Genomic DNA, 21,801 nt, shown 5'->3' with positions numbered 1-21,801 from the left:
GTATCACCCACTTTTGTTCCCTTACGCAGCATCTATCATCTCAGAATAATGCAGAGTAGCTGGAAAGCCATTTTCCATAAGCAGTAATGGGACAAAGATTGACAGTGTGTGCTTGTGTGCTTGTGTGTCTAAAAACCCCATGTAGGCTCGTGTGTGTGTGTGTGTGTGTGTGTGTGTGTGACTTTGTGCTTATGAGATGCAGTGCTATTCAGGCGCATTGTGTGTAATTATGAGAGTGAATGAGTGTAGGTCTTAAAACTAAACTAAACACCTCAGTGCCTCTGGGTACTAGGACACACTTAGTTGTCATTGGCTTGGATTGCACTCATGGGAAGAATTCTGGGGCTGAATAATGTGATGTATTAAGGTGTGCTCTGCAGCAACGTATGGTAATTTGTAAGATTTTTATTTAATCAGGTAACATTGTATCCCAGCCAAATGGAACACCGCATGAGCAAGGTGAACCTCTAATCTTTTGCCCCTGAGCTTCATATTTCCTCCTTTTATCATTTTTTATTTTTTGTTATCTAATAAAAAACATAATCTAAAAGAAATGTTGTGCCCTGTTACAAACTTCAAATTACTTTTTGCTGTGACAATGATATTGTGAGGTTAATTAATGGGCATTTTCTTAGCCACAATCTGTTAGTGAGTGGATAATCCTGTTGCAGCTACTAAGACTGATCAATCGTGTGCATCCTTATGCAAGCAAAGAAGATAATTGATCACTCTGGTAGCTTACAGTGAGGATGATTACGGCTTATTGAAGCAGACTGCCAACAGAGAAGAAGAAAGAGAGGGAAATAACTTTTTGACATGTGAAGATTTTATATACTTGCAGGTATACTCTACACATGTACCAAGCATTGTAGTGATCTTGCATTTTTTTTTAAGAGATGCACTTTGTACCTGACCCTTTCCAGAGGAATTTTCTTCCCTATTTATTAAGCCATTTAACACTGACCTGTGAATCATTCAAGCAAAACTCAACGTAACTCAAGGGATGATCCAATGTTGTGTCTACACATACCAGACAACTTAGCAAAGAACCAATTTTAAATTAGATCTTTAGGCACTTTGTTTCTAGCAGCCTGCTGTAAAACATATAATTTGTTCCCATTTCTTTAGTTGAGTCTATGAAAAATGCCAAAGATAACACAGTTTGACAGGCATAAAATAGTATTTTTGCACCAACAAGGTGATTCCCTGAAAGCTATTAGCTGAAACGCTGGCATATCTTAGCATGATCTGCAGTGTGTCCTTAAAAAATAAATAAAATGTAAAAAGAAAAATTTTTAAGGAAACTGGACAAGTAGAGGACAAAGGAAGAACTGGCAGGCCTAAAACACTATCTACAGGAGATGAATAGTATGTGAAAATCATGTTCATTAGGAAAAAAAAATCCAGCAAAGACCTGACACATAACCTGAGAGATGCATCTGACCATTCAGTCGATCCATCTGCTGTTCACTGAAGCATCATCAGAAATAGTCTCGGTGGAAGTGTGGCTGTCAAGAAGCCATTCTTAAGGAAAGAAAACAGGGAGAAAAGCCTGAGATATGCCATATTACACAAGAACTGGAGGAAAAATCAGTGGCAATAGGTCTTATAGAGTGATGATTCCAAATTTAAAATATCTAGTTCAAATCATCACCAATATGTACAGAGGTGGTCATGAGAGAGGTACAACAGTTAGTGTCTACAGCCATCGATTGAAGGCTCTGTCATGGTTCAAGGGCTGCATTTCAGTCAGTGGTGTTGGAGATCTTGTCAAAACTGAAGGAATTATGCACATGGAAAAGCAGCATGAGATTTTGATCCACCATTCAGTCCCATCTGGAAAGTGTCTGATTGGAAACAGCTTCATTTTTCAGCATGGCAATGATCCCAAACACACTGCCAATGCAGCAAAAGATAGAAAAACACACTATATGTCATGGATTGGCCTCCCCAGAGCCCGGACCTGAGCATTATTGTTCACAGAGAGCAGAATAAAAGGCAGTCATCATCCAAAGAAGAGCTTTGAATGTCCTTCAAGAAGCCTGGAGAACTATTCCTGAAGACTACTTAAAGAAATTACAAGAAAAAGAGAATTTTTTTTTTGTCTTATATATTATATATTTTCATGTATGTTTGCACGTTTCAGTAAATCACTGTACTTATTTCCCATTTTCCTGGCAAAACAAAGAGACTCGAGGCTTTAGCGCAGTATTGTATGTTGGCCCACATTTAAACTTAATCCAGTGGGTTTAGTGCAGTGAGGTATAAAGAATTTAAAATGTAGAAAAGACATTACTGGAAGCAAATACATCGAAAGTTCGAGCAGTCGCACAAAGTTGAGATCAGTATCCAGAGGGAAAAAAAAAAAAAAAAAACTCAATTGGTACATTTCTAGTTTCATCACAAAATTTGCAGTGCCGGCTCCTGCTTCTCCTCCCACTCACACTTAAATGCCTCCAACACACTAGAAAGAGTTGACGCAAGTCGATGTATCTCTAGATTATAAACAACATCATCTTGTGTGCAATGAAATGCAGATGATGATGTTACTAATGAGTTGCTGATGTTCTTCTAATTATTACATCTGCTCATATAATCTTGAATATAGTTGCATACAGGAATCTGATTTAAATCTGCTCTGATTTTAATATCACTGCACTAAAGGTTTAGAAATAATCTAATAACATTTTAACACAATCGTGAACGCTGTCTTGTTGATCTTTTTAGTTTTACTATTTTTTTTTCTTTTACTTCCGATAACAAGTATTTTTCAAGTATTTCAAAACAACAACAAAAACACAAGGACATTACAGTATGACATATACTTAAAAAAGTAAGGACTTGGTGCGTGGGTAGGTGTACCTTCATTATATGCAGTGTTAAACAAGGAGATTGGTGTTGTTTTTGTTGTTTCTGTTTTGTTTTTGTTGCTTTCTTAATCACAATCAAGCCTACAGGTGTACATGCCAAAGTGATTATACTGTAGCAGTGCTGCCCACTAAGCCGATTCGGTTTTGAATTAGAAGAAAGATGTTATCAATAACAGAAATAATAAAGTAGTTTTAATACAGCTGCTTAAGCACTGGCAACTATATGCTTGCATACTGTGCTGGCAGTCTTTAGCTTAAACCTCTGCCAGTACCTATTTGCTGCAGCACTATTAAAGCCATATTTAAGTGACAGGTGTTTTGGGCTGTTTGTTCAGACATAATTTGGTAATTGGATTCCATAGGCTGCCGTGGGTGATGGCACAACTCCTTTGCCTAATAGCCCTTTGTTTCCAACAGAAGGTTTGAATCAGAAATATGGATTTCATCAGTCCTTCAGTGAGCAGCTGAAGGACCTCACACATTACCAGCTTTTGCTCTTGTCTCCCCCCCCACACACACACTATAACATGCTGTTCTGTGATTAAGCATGTCTACGTTGGAGGCATTTATGCATATGTTGGATTGTAAGGTGTGTTTGCATATGTCAGCTTGTTTGTAACGATGCGTATCAGATCGAGAGAGACACTTCCTGCCTGCAAAGTTTCACCATCTGTCTATCCAATCAGACTTTGATAAATGCATGTAGCCATAGTAGAGGCCAAACTTTGAACCTGACATTTTTTGATGTGCTAAAAAATGTTCAGTGCAGCTTAGATAAATAAGCTGGTATTTGTTTGATGGGCAAAAAAAAAGAAATCTAATTCTCACATCAGAGGCCGGCTGAAACCTGTACACTTGCAGCTCTACTAACAGCTACGTGCGCTTTAAATGGCTGCAGCAGAGACAGTGAAAGACCACGATAGGGATATAAAGTCTTGGATGTGGACCCGGTTTGAAGTCCAGTGTCACAGAGGGTCTCCATAACAGACAGAATGGCAGAGTATTGAGGAAGCATCTGACAACAGCCTCTACAAAATGGAAAGTAAAATGATCCAAACCATCCACTTGAGAGTAGAAACAGGCAATGTTGGGAAGCACTCATCAAAGTGCAGCAAGCTGCCCAGCTGACTTTGCCTGCTGTTGTCTGACCAGCTGACTAGCCAGCTGACAGAATGATAGGTCCTTTGTAGTGTAGCTGCCGTTTTGTCTCTGAATTCTCCAGCTCTTTACAAATTAAACTCGGTCTTTTGAAGTGAGTTGATGTGCTCATAGGCTTCTTCTCTCTCTCTAACTCCCCATTCTGTTCCTTCCTTCTACTTGGTTGGCCAGCTTGTCTTTTGAATGCATTCTGCAGACTCAGGCTCCCACAGCAAGATCTGAGTACAGAGCCTCAACCTATATACAAGAGAACAGGAACACTCCCTCTGGCATCTGCAAACTTGTCAACCACACATCCTCGCAACAGCAGAAACACAGCAACTGCTGCTTCCTTGCAGTTTTCTCCAACCAGTCAACACATAAACCATTGTCTATGGCTTTAATTGTGCTCCTTCAGGCTGCTGGTTAGTCACACAACAAGCCAGAGTGGCATACCTGAGGGAAGAGAATTGTGTGTTGTTATACCAAGGATTGACAGCCTTATACTCACTTATACCCAAGCACACACATGCTTGTAGAGTGTGTATCCAAGCTCAGAGGAGCATCCAAAAAACCCTATAGTACCAATTATACATAGAGCTCTTTACTCTTGAGCAAGGAGAATGGATAGAGGAAGAGAGTTGCCATAGAAGGAAGGATGGATGAGCAAAGAAGGCTTGATATACAAAGTTGGGAAACTATGAGTGCTTAAAGAGAAAAAGAGGAAGGTTAGTAAAATGATTAAAGGAAAAAGAATCTTGGAATGAAAAGTTGTGGGTGCTGGGTGAATCACGGAGAGAAGAGAATTGTTGGCAAGAGTTTGAGGGCAACTCCCAGTCTCAACATGGCATTAGATGCAGTGCCTCTAGTCAAGTCACATATCTATCATTCTAAATTTTAACAGTTAAATGGATACAGCCCTGAGAGCCCTATAGGCACAACGAGAGACTTCTAACGCCCGACGTTTCTTCTCCCTCCAGCGTTGTCAAAAGGCAACAAGGGCTTCCTTTAATGTGCTATATCTGCCTGTCATGTCAGCTGCCTCCATCTCTCTCATCAGCTTTCCGTACCCTTTCATTCCTTAACCTTTTGCACGTGATCTGCAACTCCTATTTTCTGTTTAACCCAGATCCTCGCCTTCTTTTCTTTTCCTGTCTAATACGCTCCCTTCCCTGTAGCATGGTAATGTTCTCAGAAATTACAGTGAGGTAAACAGAGCAGGGTGTCGAAATGAAATAACTGCTACAGGGCTGTCAGCTCTAGCGAGGGGCCCATCCGTCAGCAGGAAATGACACGTCGTACCCCCACCACCACCACCACATCCCCCCCGCCATACCCCCTTCTGTCACACACACACAGTTGGATTCGTCCTGTCCTCCTGGTGGCAAGGTGAAGGAATTATGCTCATCAAAGCCCCAGTGCAGCCTGGAGCCTTTCCATTAACCTTCCACAATGCTGGTCAATGGTGAGAGGGACACATTCAACCATTACACACACAAGAAGCGGGCTCGCTTACATGACTTGAAACACACTCAAACCCAAAAGATATATACATGCATACGCTAGTGTACAGTATCTACTCTGTATTAAATGGAACAAACACGCATAATTACTCTGAGATCGGCTATACACAGGTACACACAAGCGCACACACCTCAATTACCGTTTCATTTATAGCGTGACGGCGAAGCGTGTGCAAAGGCTGACATTAAAGGAAATTAAATCTCCTTGAGGAATGGGCCAGCCCATCTCACCTCCCGTCAAAATACTCCAGTTTCCACTCCTCTCCATAACCTTCTCATCTGGGTATTTAGGGCTTTGTGGTGCGGAACGTCATCAAAGAGAAAACTTAGCAAGGCGGCCGTGCGTAGACGAGGCCTCCCCCGCGATAATCCCCCCTGCAAACGGAGCCCTCTACTATTAGCCCACGCACACAAATTACCGCTTCACATTCTGTCCTCACTCCTTCACCGCATGTGCTGTCTCGTGCTTTTTGGAGAAAGTGCTTTCATTCAATTGTGCACACACAAAACTGTCTTATCATTGGCTTAGCTCAATGAGTGAGTCAGTCAGTTAACTCTTTGATCCAGACCTTTCTGCATTGGCATACGAAGCCTATTTGACATAATCCTGAAAAACATCAGCTCACACAACCAATGAAATTCAAAGGAAAGCGCAGCTGCAAGGCTACACACAGTGAAGGGACTTAGCAAGAGAGTGACACGTGTACAGTAGATTTTTACAGACCGATTTAATTAAGCCCCATTCACTGCCAAATCCTGTGTTATACAAACTCTTGTGAGCTTTTTCTCACATACTCTAAAGCACCCAAATGTGACACACTTGTAGAATGAGGAGGAGGAGTTTAGTTAGGTAATTGAGTTCCTGGTTAAAGGAGAAAAAGCTGTGGTCTTGAGCACTGGCTTTCTCCCAGAGGTTTTCATCAGATCAAACATGTCCTGTCAGATAAGACAGCTAATTAATCAGGGGAGGGACCAGTCCTCTCCACTGACAGATGGAGAGATAGAGGCAAGACACTGATGGAGGCACTTCCTCTCCTCCTCCTTAACCTCTTCCTCCATCATCATCAGAAAGCAAAACAGTACAAAGTGGGACAGTGTTGCTTGTAGAGTCTGTGAAGACTCTCAGAGACAGTGTTTACGCATCCTGCAAGTGAAGTAACTTCACAACCCCCAACTGAGAAGATGACAGACTTCTGTGCTGAAGTTGCTGTTTACAGTACTGCATGTGCGTATGAAATATATTACTGAGAATTCACTTTTTTTTTAAGGCTAAGTCAGCTCTTTTTAGACTAAATTTTAGTGCAGATTGTCATCGTTTTCTTTTAGTTAATATCAATAAGCCATTTGCTCTTAGTTTTCTTCTTCTCTTGTCTTTTTGCCAGTTTTTAAAGTCTATGAGACCAAACTTGGCAGATCCAACTTGTCCGCCCCTGAAAATATTGATTTCATTTCATAAATTTTCATGGACGCATGTCTCGGAAAATTGCTGTTGTTATTCCAAGCAGATTCAGCCGCCTTCCTTATTATTTGATTGTAGATCATGACATAGGTTATTGCCTTTTTACATGATGCTTAAAGCTCCTCCACTGCTCACATTATTGATCTAACCTGACAAGGGAGGCTGCTCTTACAAATCAGAAGGAAATTAATTTATAATTTATTGTATCACATATGCACATTTAAAATGAAGCGTACGAGGGCAGGATTTCAATATCGGTTTAAAAAAAATTACAAAAGATGCATATCTGTCATGTTTTAGGGTTTGTTTTTCAGTTTGCTATAACCCTTTAAATTAGCAGATATAGTTTCTACATTTTACACACTTTTACCTTCTTACCTTCAATGATGTAGATCTTATTATATCTCATTAAAATGTTTCAGTGCACATTCTCTCGTTATCTTGCCTCTGTGTATTATTGCTCTTGAGAGATTTAACTCATGATGGTCCCAGATTCCTGTTGGATGAAAGGTTGAAAGACGCAAGTCTGAAACAGATCAGACCTGGCTGGTTGCCCGATTAGATTGGACCCTCGCTACCTGCATGGTGGAAAGATGGATTGAATATTATTCAGTTCATTTGTAAAGGTATATGCTAATGTGCCTATAGCATAAATGATTAGAAATAAGGACTGAGTAATGTAGCTTAATGCTTAATTTAAAGACCGACTGACTGGTGGAACTGAACTATAGATAGACACATAGTTTGGTGGCTTATGTTGCGACTGCCTGGCCCAGTGACTGATTGATTGGTGGGGCTGTTTCCAGCTGTTCTACTGTAGAGCTCAGCTGGCTCTCTGTTACCTCAGGCTCAGCCCACCACCAGCTGTGCTGCCGTACCTAGCTCGCAGTACTCCCTGGGCTTGACACTGAAAACACCTGACCATTAAAAAGAAACACCCAGAAGATGCCATACAAGCTATTGTAAATATGTCAAGCATGCTGCATGTTAACACAGACTTGCACTGTCATAATATAGCGGATAAACTCATTTGTTCACTTACACACATGCTCAGAAGCAGAGGATATGCTAAATTATTGATGTTTCCTTATTGCATTTGAGCAGAATATGAGAGTATAAGTAAGGCCAGATGTCATGTGAGCTTAGCCGGGGTTTGGCTGCTCAGTTAGCAGTGTTGCAACATGTTGCATGATTCCACATGACACAAAGCTGATGTATTATTTCATATTTTCTACAATTGATGATGATGCATTATTTCTCATACCATCTTCGCTTTTCCTTTCTTTTCTTTGCCTTCTATCCAATCTGCCTTCTATCTCCCTCCTCTTCACTCTTCAAAATGCTGGCACTGCAGCAACAAGAGCAGGACCCCACCAACCTGTACATCTCCAACCTGCCAGTGTCTATGGATGAACAGGAGCTGGAGAATATGCTGAAGCCTCTGGGTCACGTCATCTCCACAAGGATACTGAGGGATGCCAATGGGGTCAGCAGAGGAGTCGGCTTTGCGAGGTAAACAGTTTTCATGAAACAAGCATAAGATGTCTTTTAGTCCATACAAATGGTATGCCAAGCACTAACAACCAGATCATTTCTGTAATACAACTCTGAAGCGTCTCTCTTTATACTCCATCCCTCGACTTTGTAATAGGCTTTATTTAAAAAATGCTAAGTCTCAAGAGTAAGTCGAGATAAGCCTGCTGGCACATAGTGATCAGGGTTATTTTTTTAAATTTTACAAAGCTCCCTCCTGAGCCATAGAAGACACTATACAACTGTTGTCATAGGTTAAGGAGTATTCCTTGTGATGAGTAAATTTAACTAGGCTTGTTACACACTGCTCACATGTCCTAGTTAAGACGTGCCCTGAAATGACTCACGTCTGGATTTGACACTAAAATTTGTAAAATTGTTTACTGGCATTCAGGCACACACTTGTACGCTCACTGACTGCAAATATGGACTGGTACTTATATAGTGCTTTTCTGCTCAATTTGAGCACTCAAAGAGCTTTCTTATCCATTTTCACACACATACATGCACATTCTTGGTTGTTTTCCCATGTCTAATCACTTAACATTCACACATGAATCAGGGCAAACTCGAGATTCAGTTTGTTCAAGATACTGTATGCGCTATACCGCCAAAAGTATTTGCTCCTCTGCTTTCACACGCACATGAACTTGAGTGACATCCCATTCTTAATCCATGGGGTTTAATATAATGTCAGGCACTGTGCCTTGCTGAGGTACCGTCATGCCGGGCTGAGAATTTCTGCTTTTAGCCATTGTCACAGTTAGGTGGCAGTGTGGCCATTAGTCCTAATTAATGTTAGGACACACACACACACACACACACACACACACACACACACACACACACACACACACACACACCGGTCCAATAGCGCCGGCCCACCCTTTGCAGCTAACAGCTTCAACTCTTCAGGGAAGGCTTTCCACAAGGTTTAGGAGTATTTATGGGAATTTTTGACCATTATCCCAGAAGCACATTTGTGAGGTCAGACACTGATGTTGGACGTGAAGGCCTGGCTCACAGTCTCCGCATTAATTCATTCCAAAGGTGTTCTGTTGGGTTGAGGTCAGGACTCTGTGTAGGGCGGTCAAGTTCTTCCACACCAAACTGGCTCATCCATCCACTCTGTGGCCTACCACTTTGTGGCTGACCTGCTGTCATTCCCAATCACTTCCATTTTGTTTTAATACCACTAACAGTTAACTGTGGAATATTTAGCTGCGGGGAAATTTCATGACTAGACTTGTGGTGCAGGTGGCATCCTATCAAGGTACCACGCTGGAATTCACTGAGCTCCTGAGAGCGACCCATCCTTTCATAAATATTTGTAGAAGCAGTCTGCATGCCTAGGTGCTTGGTTTTATACACATGTGGCCATGGAAGTGATCGGATCATCTGAATTCAATGATTTGGATGGGTGAGTGAATACTTTATATAGTGTACTTCGACATGCAGGTTGAAGGAGCCAGGGATCAAACTACCATCCTTCTGATTAGTCAATGACCTGCTCTAGCTCCTGAGCCACAGCCACCCCAAACGTGCTTTTTACCTTAAACAGTGAAAACTTTAAAAGATGATTTGATTGTTCCGTGAAGCCTGTTTGACCATACGTCTGCCTATGTGTGTCTGAGCACATCTCTGTTAATGGATGTTTTCATCTGGGCATTCACAAAAATTAAGATACCAGCAATCTGTTTATTGCAGTATAGTTGCTGCTGCTATTTTTCCAAAACAAAGTCTGAATCACTGAACAGTTTGTTTCTTTTTCTACTTAGAAAAGTTTCCACTTCAGCTTGTTAATCCCCCAAAGTCATAAACCGTTCTGTCCTTGTCCTCGACAGCAGCCACCAGGCTCTCATTCCTCTCCACACATTCCTTCCCTGTTTACCCAGAGGAGGCCAATGACGGCCACAGAACCACCATCTTGCAGGGATTTTTCTTAATCACCTGCTCTGGCTGAACTCCTCTCCTATTCCCTGCTCTATTACCAGGGGTTACAGCAGGACAGACTGGCACAAGCACACAAAAACACACACTTGTGTACCAATATGGGCATCTGCAGAGTTAGACCTTTACACAGGCATACACACTTGTGAATATGCACGCGTGCCTGCTCGCGTGCACATACAGAAACATGCCCTAAAAAGCAGGCTCTCACACAGAGAATCAGGTAGGCAGCCTCCTGCAGACCAACAAGCAGAGCACAGCAACAACCTGCCACAGGCCACCTGTTCAAGAAGCCCTCAGTGGGAGGAGGAAGAGACATGATGAAAAGGGAGAGTGAGAGCGTGAGACATGTGTGAAGCAATGATCAGGCAAAAAAAAGAACTAATTGTAGAGGTTAATGTACAAAGAAAGAGAAGATGCAAGAATAGAGAAGGAGATGAGCAGACTTTAGAAGACTGAGAAATACTAAGATGAATTGAAAGTTCAACCAGTGAGCGCTGGCACATGATCAATCAAGGGAGTACAGGTCAGTGGAAAAGGTCAAAAAACGATCCAACCAAAGCAAAAAAAAAAAAAAAAGAAAAACACAAACACAATTCAATGTTTTTTTATGAATTGGAGAACTCCCATTAGCTATGTCGACAGACATACAGACAGCTGCTGAGGGCTGGGCTGTGTGGGGCATTAGAGAGAGTAAACTGAGCTAAGTGTTTGTGGGCCGATCCATTACTGTTATCAGAGCCCATTACTCCAGCCCCAGCACTAATCATTGCAGACAGCAGCACCTGATGCCATTAACCAGGAGCACACACAGAAAATCCAGCCGGCTTCACCGTTTACCTGGCTGACTCTCTGACTGACTGGTTATCCCTAAAGCCTGACTGACCAGCAGACAGTGAGTCCGACTGGTTTGCCTCCTTGTGACTGTCTAACAGCCCGTCTGCCGTATCTACTTCATGTCTACCTACATCTATTTCATTCACCTCCCTGCTGTATTGCTGGAGAGAGAGAAGGAAAGATGTTACTGAGAAGGAACAATGAATAGCTTCGTGGGTTTGTGTACAGGAAAGCTTTGCTCCGACATTCAGTCGGAGAATCACTAAATAAACTGCGGGGAAGGGGCATGCATTCAGCTGCTATTGTAAGCCTGCCTCTTTTAAAACGGACAACAAAAGCATCCCAACAAATAACCTCAAGACAGCTTTTGCTTTGATAATGGAGTCCACACCACAAAAGTCATTATTTCATAAGCACTACAAGGTTGTTAAGCTTGAACGAAAGAGAGTAAGAGCGATAAAGAGGTTAGCTGTGCTTCAGGCAGATCCTCTCCGTGTCCATGCCTCCTAAAGTGAGAGCATTATGAGGCAGTAATTGCCGTGTTCGCAGGACTGTGCTGAGATTCAGGGTTTGACGTGGATTAGGAGCGTTTTGTCAGTGTGTGTGGTAAACGTAAATACACAGGACATGCAGTTCCCTGTACATTCACTTAAGCCTTCTGGTGTTACACCTGTATTAAACATTTCTGTAGCATATAAGCAGTTAAATAAATCATGATGCAAAACAAGGATTTCTTAAGCAGCTAGCTACTGCTGTACTGAAACATTTCAAACTTTGTCTTTTTGTTTTTCATTTGTTAAATGAAAATATACTGCTTATAATGTATTAAAAATTAAATCAAATGTGAAACCTTTAAAAAAAATACCTATGTCTCTCTGGATGTTATATACTGAGCTAGTTTCTAGTTGTAGAAACCAGTTTTGTAATTTTGTGATTTGTAATGAGCTGAGTCGCACTGGCTGGTTGATATCAGTCTTCACAAACGCATGTGGAGCAGAGAGAAAAGAGTGAGAGCTGAGGAAAGGGAGGATACAGGGTCAGTGAGAGATTTATGATGCCAGGAAGTGTGAAAGATTATACATTCTAAAAAGAGGAGTAGGGAGGAGAAAAGGGGAGAACGATTTTGATGTGGATAGGGCATAATGTTGAAAGAAAAGGATGGACACAGTGGGAAGGAAAGGAGGGCACAGAGAGTGAGAGAGATGGGCCAGGAGAGGGGAAGGATAACGGTGAAAGATGGAGGAAATAACCAAGGTTGAAAGACGGGGAAGAATGAGAGAGACGTCAAAAAGAAAAGGTGTAGACGGGCTGGGAGTAAGATGGATGAGATGAAGAGAGCGATAAAGAAGCTATGGTTAAAAAAAAAAAAAAAAAAGAAAGAAAGAAAGATGACGGTAGCGATAGCAGAAGGATGGGAGACAGAGGACAGAGAAGGAGGAGGCTGACAGGATGATATGAGTATTTTAGGTGAGAGAGAATAAAGCATGAAAATCTGGAAGGCAATGAATTCTGCACATTCCAAGAGCATATTACCATAAAGGCATGGCATTCAGTCAAGCCCGCATTTAAAAACTGTCTCATTTTAATATGTCTCCTTTGTGTCTATAAGGGAATCTGCAATATGTGCACAACACAGATTGTGCGAATTCGTGCAACAGGATATTTGCTTTTTAATACGTTGCTGCGACTTAACACAGTTGAATTTTTCATAGAAATCCTTTGTGGGTTGAAAAATAAAATTCTAGTGTTTTACTGATATAGGTTGTAATGTGGTAGGTGTTTTAAAATTCCTGCAGCCCAGCCAGTTAAGCTGTAAGTTAAAGGAATACTGTGATGTTTTGGGAAATGCACTTATTTGCTTTTACATCGGCTAAGATGAGATGAGAAGACTGATAATATCATCATATGTGTCCATTAAATATTAAGCTACATCTAGGAGAAATTCATGTAGGATTTAGATTTATGGTCTTTCTGTACAGACTGTTGGATGGTAAAGTAGCATCAGAGACCCTCTGTCCCTCACACCTTTTCAGTGTCAGATAGAGGGTGTGTGTGTGTTGATCGTTTACTGTAACTTTCCAAAAGCAGCGAGCCAACGTTCACGCCCACCTCATGCCATGAATGGCCGGCTGTGTGGAGGTGAAAGAGGAGACAGCCATTGTAATTTTCTTTCTAACTTTTGTTCTTGGGTGTCAACACGTTTGATTTGTAACACTAAATGCAACACAGTGAATGTCTCCCTAGATAGACTGCCTGAAGATTTGCACATGACAGCCTTCTGGTGTGACCACACACACTTTTGATTCCCAATATTGTCAGCAGCAAGTCTGAAGAAGGTCTCTAAAGAGCTTAGCTTTGCAGAAAGTCTGGAAACAGAGGCAAGATGGGTAGCCTTGCTCTCAAGCACAAGATCATTCTTTTTTAATATGCCAAAATGAGAGTACAAATTGTTTTAATTTACTGGTGTTCTACTAGAAAAATTTAATGGCCTAGGGCAATAACTCCCTGTAGTTGTCACTGCGAGGCAACTAGTCTAGAATCCGTGAAGTCAGTGCACTCAGCCAATAATCAGTCACATTTACACACAAACACTCAGCAAGAATTCAGATGAGTTTTTCCAAGATGCAAAACTGAATAGAAAATATGTGTGTGCATTTGTGTACACTTGTTGTGTGTCCTATATATCTTAAATATTTGGAGCTTAAGTTGCTCAATTCTCACCTCCAGTTTCTGTATATTGTTGCAGAACACTAAAAGGATAAGGGAGTGTGTGTGAATGTCAACAAACATGTTGGTTGTGCATTCAAATGCATTTGAAATGTATGCGTTTTGATGTTATACATGTATGACATTAGTGTCTGTAGGCTTGTAATGTGAAAGATCAGAGCCCCCCTGCTGGTCAGCTGCTTGGCCTGTATGTACTCTTTGATCCTTTGGCTGGGAAAGTGGAGACAAGGCAGCTGACTTCCTGTATTCTCTCTCGTCTTCACTCTGGAATTCAGACTTGCCTTTTATAAGCATGTAATTTCTACCTTCTCGCACTCACCTCATCTTTCACCCCTTTCACCTAGTCTATATGTATTTCTATCCTTTGTCTTTTCTGTTATGCACAGAGAAGGGCCACGTAACAGCTCTTTCCCTGAAAGCCTTGAATTTCATTATGAACCTCTGACTCATGTAACCACAGCAGATAGGCTCTGGATACTCTCACTGGACTATTAGTATGAACAGACTGATGCTACACAGCCAACAAGACAGTTTAGTGGGTGATGCTTTGTGGCTGTAAATGTGTCATCAGTGACAGTATTTACCCTTTTATCCTCTGTGTCAGAGGTTACAGTCAAAATGGAAATAATTTTGAGTTGTCTTAAAAAAAAAAAAGATAAACACCTGCAGTACTGCTCTCTGTTGGCTGACACTCAGTTTGATACACACTGATCAGGCCATTGACAGGTGAAGTGAATAACACTGATTATCTCTTCATCGTGGCGCCTGTTAGTGGGTGGGATACATTCAGGAGGAAGTGAACATTTTGTACTCAAAGTTGATGTGTTAGAAACAGGAAAAATGGGCAGGCATAAGGATTTGAGTGAGTTTGACAAGGGCCAAATTATGATGGCTAGATGACTGGGTCCAAGCATTTCCAAAAGTGCAGCTCTTGTGGGGTGTTCCCAGTCTGCAGTGGTCAGTGTCTATCAAAAGTGGTCCAAGGAATGAAGGAACAGTGGGGAACAAGCAACAGGGTCATGGGTGGCCGAAGTTGACCCAAAAGATCCAAAAGATGAGCTACTTTAGCTCAAATCGCTGAAAAGGTTAATGCGTGTTCTGATAGAAAGACATCAGAATACACAGTGCATTGGAGTTTGTTGCATATAGGGCTGCATAGCTGCAGACCAGTCAGGGTGCCCATGTCTGCCACTCTAAGTGCCAACAATGGGCACGTGAGCGTCAGAACTGGACCATGCAGCGATGGAAGAACATGGCCTCATCTGATGAATCATGTTTTCTTTTGCATTGCGTGGATGACCGGGTGTATGTGCATCGCTTACCTGGGGAAGTGCATCCCAGCACCAGGATGCACTATGGGAAGAAGGTAAGCCAGCGGAGGCATTGTGATGCATTGGGCACTTTTCTGCTGCGAAAACCTTGGATCCTACCATCCGTGTGGATGTTAGTTTAACACGTACCACCTACCTAAGCATTGTTGCAAGACACCCTTTCATGGAAACAGTATTCCCTGATGGCTGTGGACTTCACCCTGCCACAGTGCAAAAATGGTTCAGGAATTGTTTGAGGAGCACAACAATGAGTCTGAGGCGTTGGCTTGGCCTCCAGATTCCCTAGATCTAAATCCAATCGAGCATCTGTGGGATGAAATGGACAAACAAGTCCGATCCATGGAGGCTCCACCTCGCAACTCGCAGGACTTAAAGGAGCTGTTGCTAACATCTCGGTGCCAGATACCACAGCACACCTTCAGGGGTCTAGTGGAGTCCATGCCTTGACGGTTCAAAGCTGTTTTGGCAGCAAATGCGGGTCATGCTGTTATACTTCATCTGTGTATTTTGGTTTACAAATGTTGCATTTCTCATTTTGTTGTCTATTAGCAGTTCAGTTTTCATTGTTTTCCAAAATAAAGAAATGTTCATTTTATCAAAAGGCAAACGAGTACATCTCCCACACTTTGTATGAATTTAGCATAGAGGACAAATAAAAGGACTTCTAATGGCTCCAGAGTTATAATTTGAAGCTTCTGCCACAAACAGATTGGTAAATGAAACCATAAATATCACTTTTTGTTGCAGGATGGAGTCCACAGAGAAATGTGAAGTGGTGATACAGCACTTCAATGGAAAATACCTGAAAACCCCACCAGGCATTCCAGGTGAGTCTCACCTCCTTTCTTTTGCATTACTCTCACATCACCCCCTTTCCTTTCTTTTTTGGAAAAGCCACCTTTTTGCAGTAAGGAACTACCTTTCTAATTCAATTATGGTAATTTCTCATCTCAGATCTGCTAGACAGCTTGATAGATTGTGTACACTGCTGTTTCTGACATCTGAAGCTAACTGTCATGGTTCTGGCTCAATAGCTGATGGTTCTATAGGTCGCTTCCTCACTCGCTCGCTCTCTTTCTCACTCTGTCACCATCTCTCTCTCCCTCCCTGGTGGTGCTCGTGCTGCAGGCTGGAACTTCTCGGGCAGGAGAAAACCCTCTTAATATTCACACTCATGCCTCTGTGCTGTTCTTTGCAATCTACTTAAGAGCTTGCACTCTCCCCTCGTTCCTCTTCTGCTCCTGCTCTCTGTTGCAGTGTCCTCTCTCCTTCCTATCTCTCGCTTTTCTGCAGTCACCCTAGACAGTGGCCAAGGAGAAAGCAGGCAGGGAAACATGGGTGAAAGAAAGAACAGCACAAAATGGAGACAGATGTAGAGACAAGATTGTACCTCGCCATGTATCAGCACTGAAAGAGGCATCACAGTTCCACAAAGTAAGCAGGCAAGGCATTGGAAAAGGAGCAAGTCTCCAGGGGGAGTAAAAGTATCAAGAGGTGGCAGTGGAAGAAAAGTGAGCTCGAAGGGAGTAAAGATATGAAAAAAGAAAGTGACAGAGGGAAAGGCCAGGATGAAGAAGAATGCTGCTTAAGCATTTTGGGGCCAGGTGCTGCAGCAGATTCTCCTGTGTATCCCAGCTGGGCATGAGGGCCAGATGGGGGTGATACCTGAGGAGATCTCCTTCACCGCTGTGGCAGTTATATTAACACTCACACCTCCGACCAGCAGCATAGAAACAGACCCATAAATCGCTCTCCTCTATCCAGTAATATCTCAGAAAGACTGGATTTAGAATCTCCGTATGTGCTCAGTCACTGCATAGCCAGCAGCCATTAAAGGCAAGGTGAGTGGTTATATTGAAGTTGAGCCGTAATAGGAAACCTTTAAAGCTGTAATATCAGGCTGACCTTCCCCTTTAAGGGTCTATCTCCCCGCCGCTCAGGCTTTATTATTGTTAATGGATTGTTCAGGCTTGTGCCAAGCATGGAGATTTACCGCCCTGATCGAGGAAATCCTTCTGTGGAATTAAGAATGGTTACGTTTACAAGGTCTGCTCTGGTTCAGTGCTACTATGGTCCCTGCTAAAAGGTCTACAAAAGCTTCTTTTTCCTTGCTCTGCACCTGAATTTTTATTGTTTCTCGAGTTGTTGCCATTTGTGATACGCAGTAATGCAGTACTTTCAACTTTTGGTTTATTAGCTTGGGTTTTATTTTTGTAGTTTTTGCCACATTTCTCTCAGGTTTGATGGCAATATACAAGATTAACTGCTGACATTTGGGAATCTGATGAAGTGGTACAGCACAACCTGAAGGGGAGAAACCCACAAGCAGTCAGATGATCAGAGAAGCTATAAACAGGCTAGATTATCTGAACCAACAGTACAGTAAGCACATCTGAATTGTTAATCAAGTTCCTGCTTGCATGTGAATATTGTGCATGCATTTAAAGAGGGAGATCATTGAAAACCCACAGAAGAGTTTTGTCTGAATTCTGGTGTTTCTCACCTTGCCGAACTTCTTTTATCTTCTTTCCCACATAAAGATGATACTTGATGACCTCCCCTGTACCTTTAATGACATATTTTGACACCTCAGTATATGTAAATAAATATATAATAAAGAAGTTGTTTGATGACCATTAGAATAGGTTCTGGGTTTTTCCAAGGGTAGTCCTGGTAAGCCGTATAGGCAGATATCACCTTCACTAAGCAGTCGTTTTGTTCTGTAAGCAGCAGACAGGTAACAGCTGAATTGCAAGTTTAATATATTGGTATGCTTCAGATTCTAAAATGCTGTCTCTCGGATGTTCTGTTCATGAATAAAGATGGATTAATGCTCCTTGTGATATTTGATACTTTGCCCATAGTTTTCCGTTTGTATGAGGCTCGGGTGGGGATGAAGCTGTTCTTTTTTTTTTTTCTATCTGTGTGAGCCTTCTATGATATAGTCCAAGTTGACTTGCTGTCTCCTAAATTGAGATTTTTGGACATTCTTCTGTTATAAAACTCAGATGTTCCTTTGCAGAGGACCCTAGGGCTGTTTCTGTTTCTCACAGAGCGAGCGAATTGGCCTTTAGTAGAATTGTATTTGTGTGTGTGTGTGTGTGTGTGTGTGTGTGTGTGGGGTGGGGGGCTGGAAGTGCATGTGGTTTCCGTTTGCACAACATTTGTATTGGTCTCAAATTCATGCGTGTTCAGATTCATGCATGTGTATTTAAATTTCGGCATTTCCAAGTGGGTACACATACATATTGTGTGCTGACAGTTTGCGTGTGTGTGCGCGCGCGCGCGTGTGTGTGTGTGTCATTTTGGTGGTATTTCCCCAGAGCCCCTTGCTATGCAGGGCAGCTTCTTCATCCATCCTGCTTTGACAGCTCAGCAGCACCCCCCGGGGGGCTCCCACCACACACAGCACGGGCAGAGCGCGGGTGTGTGTATGTGTGCAAGTGCATGAGTATGCTTATGTGACAGCCATGACTGTTACACTGTGTGAGCCTTGACACACGCACAAACCACATAAGCACAAATATGGTCACACACCACTGACTTTGACCTCAGTGGAATGTCAACATCCATATAATGCTAATGAGAAACTTTTTTTCCCACCATTTAGTGTTTAAAACATACTTTCAAACATACACAATGCATTTATGATACCACTCCCAAAATGCATGCATACACGCACACATGTACGCGCACACATTTCTCAATCATCAGACTTACACCCCAATCTTCTCTAGCTGATATCTGACAAGCCTCTGCATTTCCGGCTTAGCCACTCAATCACACTGTGTCAAGAGGTGTGTGTGTGTGTGTGTGTGTGTGTGTGTGTGTGTGTGTGTGTGTGTGTGTGTGTGTGTGTGTGTGTGTGTGTGTGTGTGTGCGTGCGTGTGTGTGTGCGTGTGTGTGCGTGCGTGTTATAGCTGCCTACCTCTACCTAGGTGTGTCCAGTGGCAATACAGAAAGGATATTGAGTTGTAACCTTGCTGTCCCATACCAGGAAGTAAATATCTCAATGTCAGGTGCCAGGTCATCTGTTAAATTTAACTGACCATGTGAAAACAAACCAAAAGGAAGTCACCTTATTGGCAGGAAGTTAACCATGAGTTACTGATAATGGACCATTGCAGGGAGGAGGAATTGTGGAGATGCTAACAGATGGCAGCTAATAGCGCCATAGACTGAGTCCATACACTTCCTGCTTAAATTTTAATGCAATAACATCTGACTTCCTTGTGATTACATGAGATATTGAGTTGATCTGCAGTGTGAAAACATGATAGCAGATGGCAGCTAATGATACTTAACAGCTTCCCTTTTCTTCCCATTAGGTTTTTGAAAGAAATTCTATGTAATTTTCTATGAGCTACAGCCACATGTGCTATGTAAACACACAAATGAATGCGTTTTTGATCCTTGGTAATGCCATCTTCTCTGGATCTCAGAGATGATTTATAAGTGCGTTAAACAAGAGGTAGTGTTTTGTTTCTATCTGCATGAATTTAAATTACCAGAAGACATGTTGCATGCCGAAAACTTGAACTGCATACTTGTGTGTGTGTGTGTGTGTTCCAGCAAGTTCTACAGAAATGCGTGCCACAGTACTCGCATATAGATGCACCTAATCAGCAATCCAGATCAGGTTTGTTTGGTGAGGCTTGGTTGATATGAGAGGTGCATAGCAGTCGTCCAACAAACCAGTTACTGAGGCCTGCTCTAGCCGCTCTGCTCTGCCCACGTCTGATTGTGATTCAGAGAGAGGGACATGATCGATAGCCCTGATGGAGCACCACAGCTGTTTAGCTATTCTGTGCAATGCGGCAGGCGTTCTCCCTGTCGCTGTTGCCGGCTCTGAGCGTACATAGTGTATATGCGCAGACAAATATAAACTCATACACGACACATGCACATAGATGAAGAACCTTCCTTTATTATTAAAACATACAGCCTGTGTGTGTGTCATTTCAAATATCAACAGACATACATTTTCAGATACATCTAGCCGATGCCGGACATATAAATGAACACGTGATGGGCTGCAGACAGAAATCAGTGGATTGAATCCTGCAGACGCACAGTCTCCTCCTTTCTGAGAAATGGTCAACTTTTTAGTTGGAGGTGAGAATAAAGAGTTATCCTTGTTTTTAGTGGATGTGGATTTACTCAATAAACAAAATAAATGGAATTTATGAAATGTGACTACAGCTATAAACTATACTGAAGTGAGCCCAATAGGGACGCATTATGATTTACACTGCAACCCTGAGCACTGGGAAAGTCAAAGGAAGCGCAGATAAAAAGTGATTTAATCCTCTGGCTCCACTGAGCCTCGCTGATTAAAGCCCTTCGTCCCACAATGCATTAAACAGCTTAGAGATGACACCCTATGGTAAATGTAATTCAAACCAGAGATACATTAGCCATTGTTTGTTTTTGGCAGGTGAGTAATCACATGTACATACCTTACTCTGTGTCTGCAAAAGCAGAAAGAAAATTGATAACCTGCTCCACTGAATTGCATCTTTTGTGTGTGTGTGTTAACTTAATTTCGGTGTCAATGATCAAACCATAGTTAGATAAACAATGAGCTGTGTTTTCAGAAGGGTTACATGCAAGTAGTGTTGAGCACTGGAACATGGCAGCACCAGACTTTGATGAATCTAGCATTTGCTTGGAAGTCTAACTGTGCAAACGGAGATTCAATCCAGACTGAATGTGCAGTAACACTGCAGCTTCTTCCTTTTCACTTCCGCTGTTGTTGCTCGCTCCGTTGTCTTTCTGCCAATATGGCAGCAGAGCTGAGAGTCGGCTCCAATATTGTCCAATGGATGCTGGATAAATAATGAAAACCACATCAGGAAGCAGCCACAGTGGCCCTGGGAGATGGAACCAAGCGGAAACATGCAATATGTACAAGCTTCTTTTTTTTTTTAACAGGACGCTGGCATTTTTCTCTGTCTGTTTATGCCATTTCTGTCAGTCGCTGTCTTTGTCTGTCCAAGTTCTCACTTTGCCTCACTTTGTCTGTCAAAGTACTCAGTCACACAGAAGAGGTTAATTTAGGCCTACAGTAAAAGCCATATTCTTCAAGGATGCTTATGGCAAGTACCAGTGCTCTTCCCACCCTCCTAAATGTATTTCAGAATACTGATCAAATATCCAATTTGATGATTTATTTCCCTGTTCTGTCAGAGATCTAAATAACACCCAGGCTTTTGTAGAAACACCACAACTGTCAGGATAACAGCAGACAGAATACAGGGTGCACTCTTTGGCAAGCACCCTTTAAATAAAACATAGTAAAGACAAAAAGACAGACCAGAAAACCGAATGCTGGCCCGCCAACACTTCCCATCATTATGTGCAGATCACAGGGCCTGTGCGGCTGAGGTTGGGGGGAGTTGTTGCTGGGGGGTGCAGTTGCAGAAAAAAAAAAT

At 42.2% G+C, this 21,801-nt stretch overlaps 1 protein-coding gene across 1 annotated transcript in view; it reads left to right on the top strand.

Annotated features, from left to right (window-relative positions):
* Window positions 1-21,801, top strand: part of rbms3 (RNA binding motif, single stranded interacting protein) — a 211,351-nt gene that overhangs the window by 116,049 nt on the left and 73,501 nt on the right. The window contains exons 5-6 of the mRNA XM_030741526.1: window positions 8,344-8,501; window positions 16,115-16,194. Of these exons, the coding sequence (XP_030597386.1) occupies window positions 8,344-8,501; window positions 16,115-16,194 (238 nt within the window). The remainder of the gene's footprint in view (window positions 1-8,343; window positions 8,502-16,114; window positions 16,195-21,801) is intronic.

This window comes from Archocentrus centrarchus, chromosome 11 (assembly GCF_007364275.1).
Source record: "Archocentrus centrarchus isolate MPI-CPG fArcCen1 chromosome 11, fArcCen1, whole genome shotgun sequence".
Taxonomy (NCBI): Eukaryota; Metazoa; Chordata; class Actinopteri; order Cichliformes; family Cichlidae; genus Archocentrus; species Archocentrus centrarchus.
This window is presented reverse-complemented; position numbering and strand designations above follow the sequence as displayed.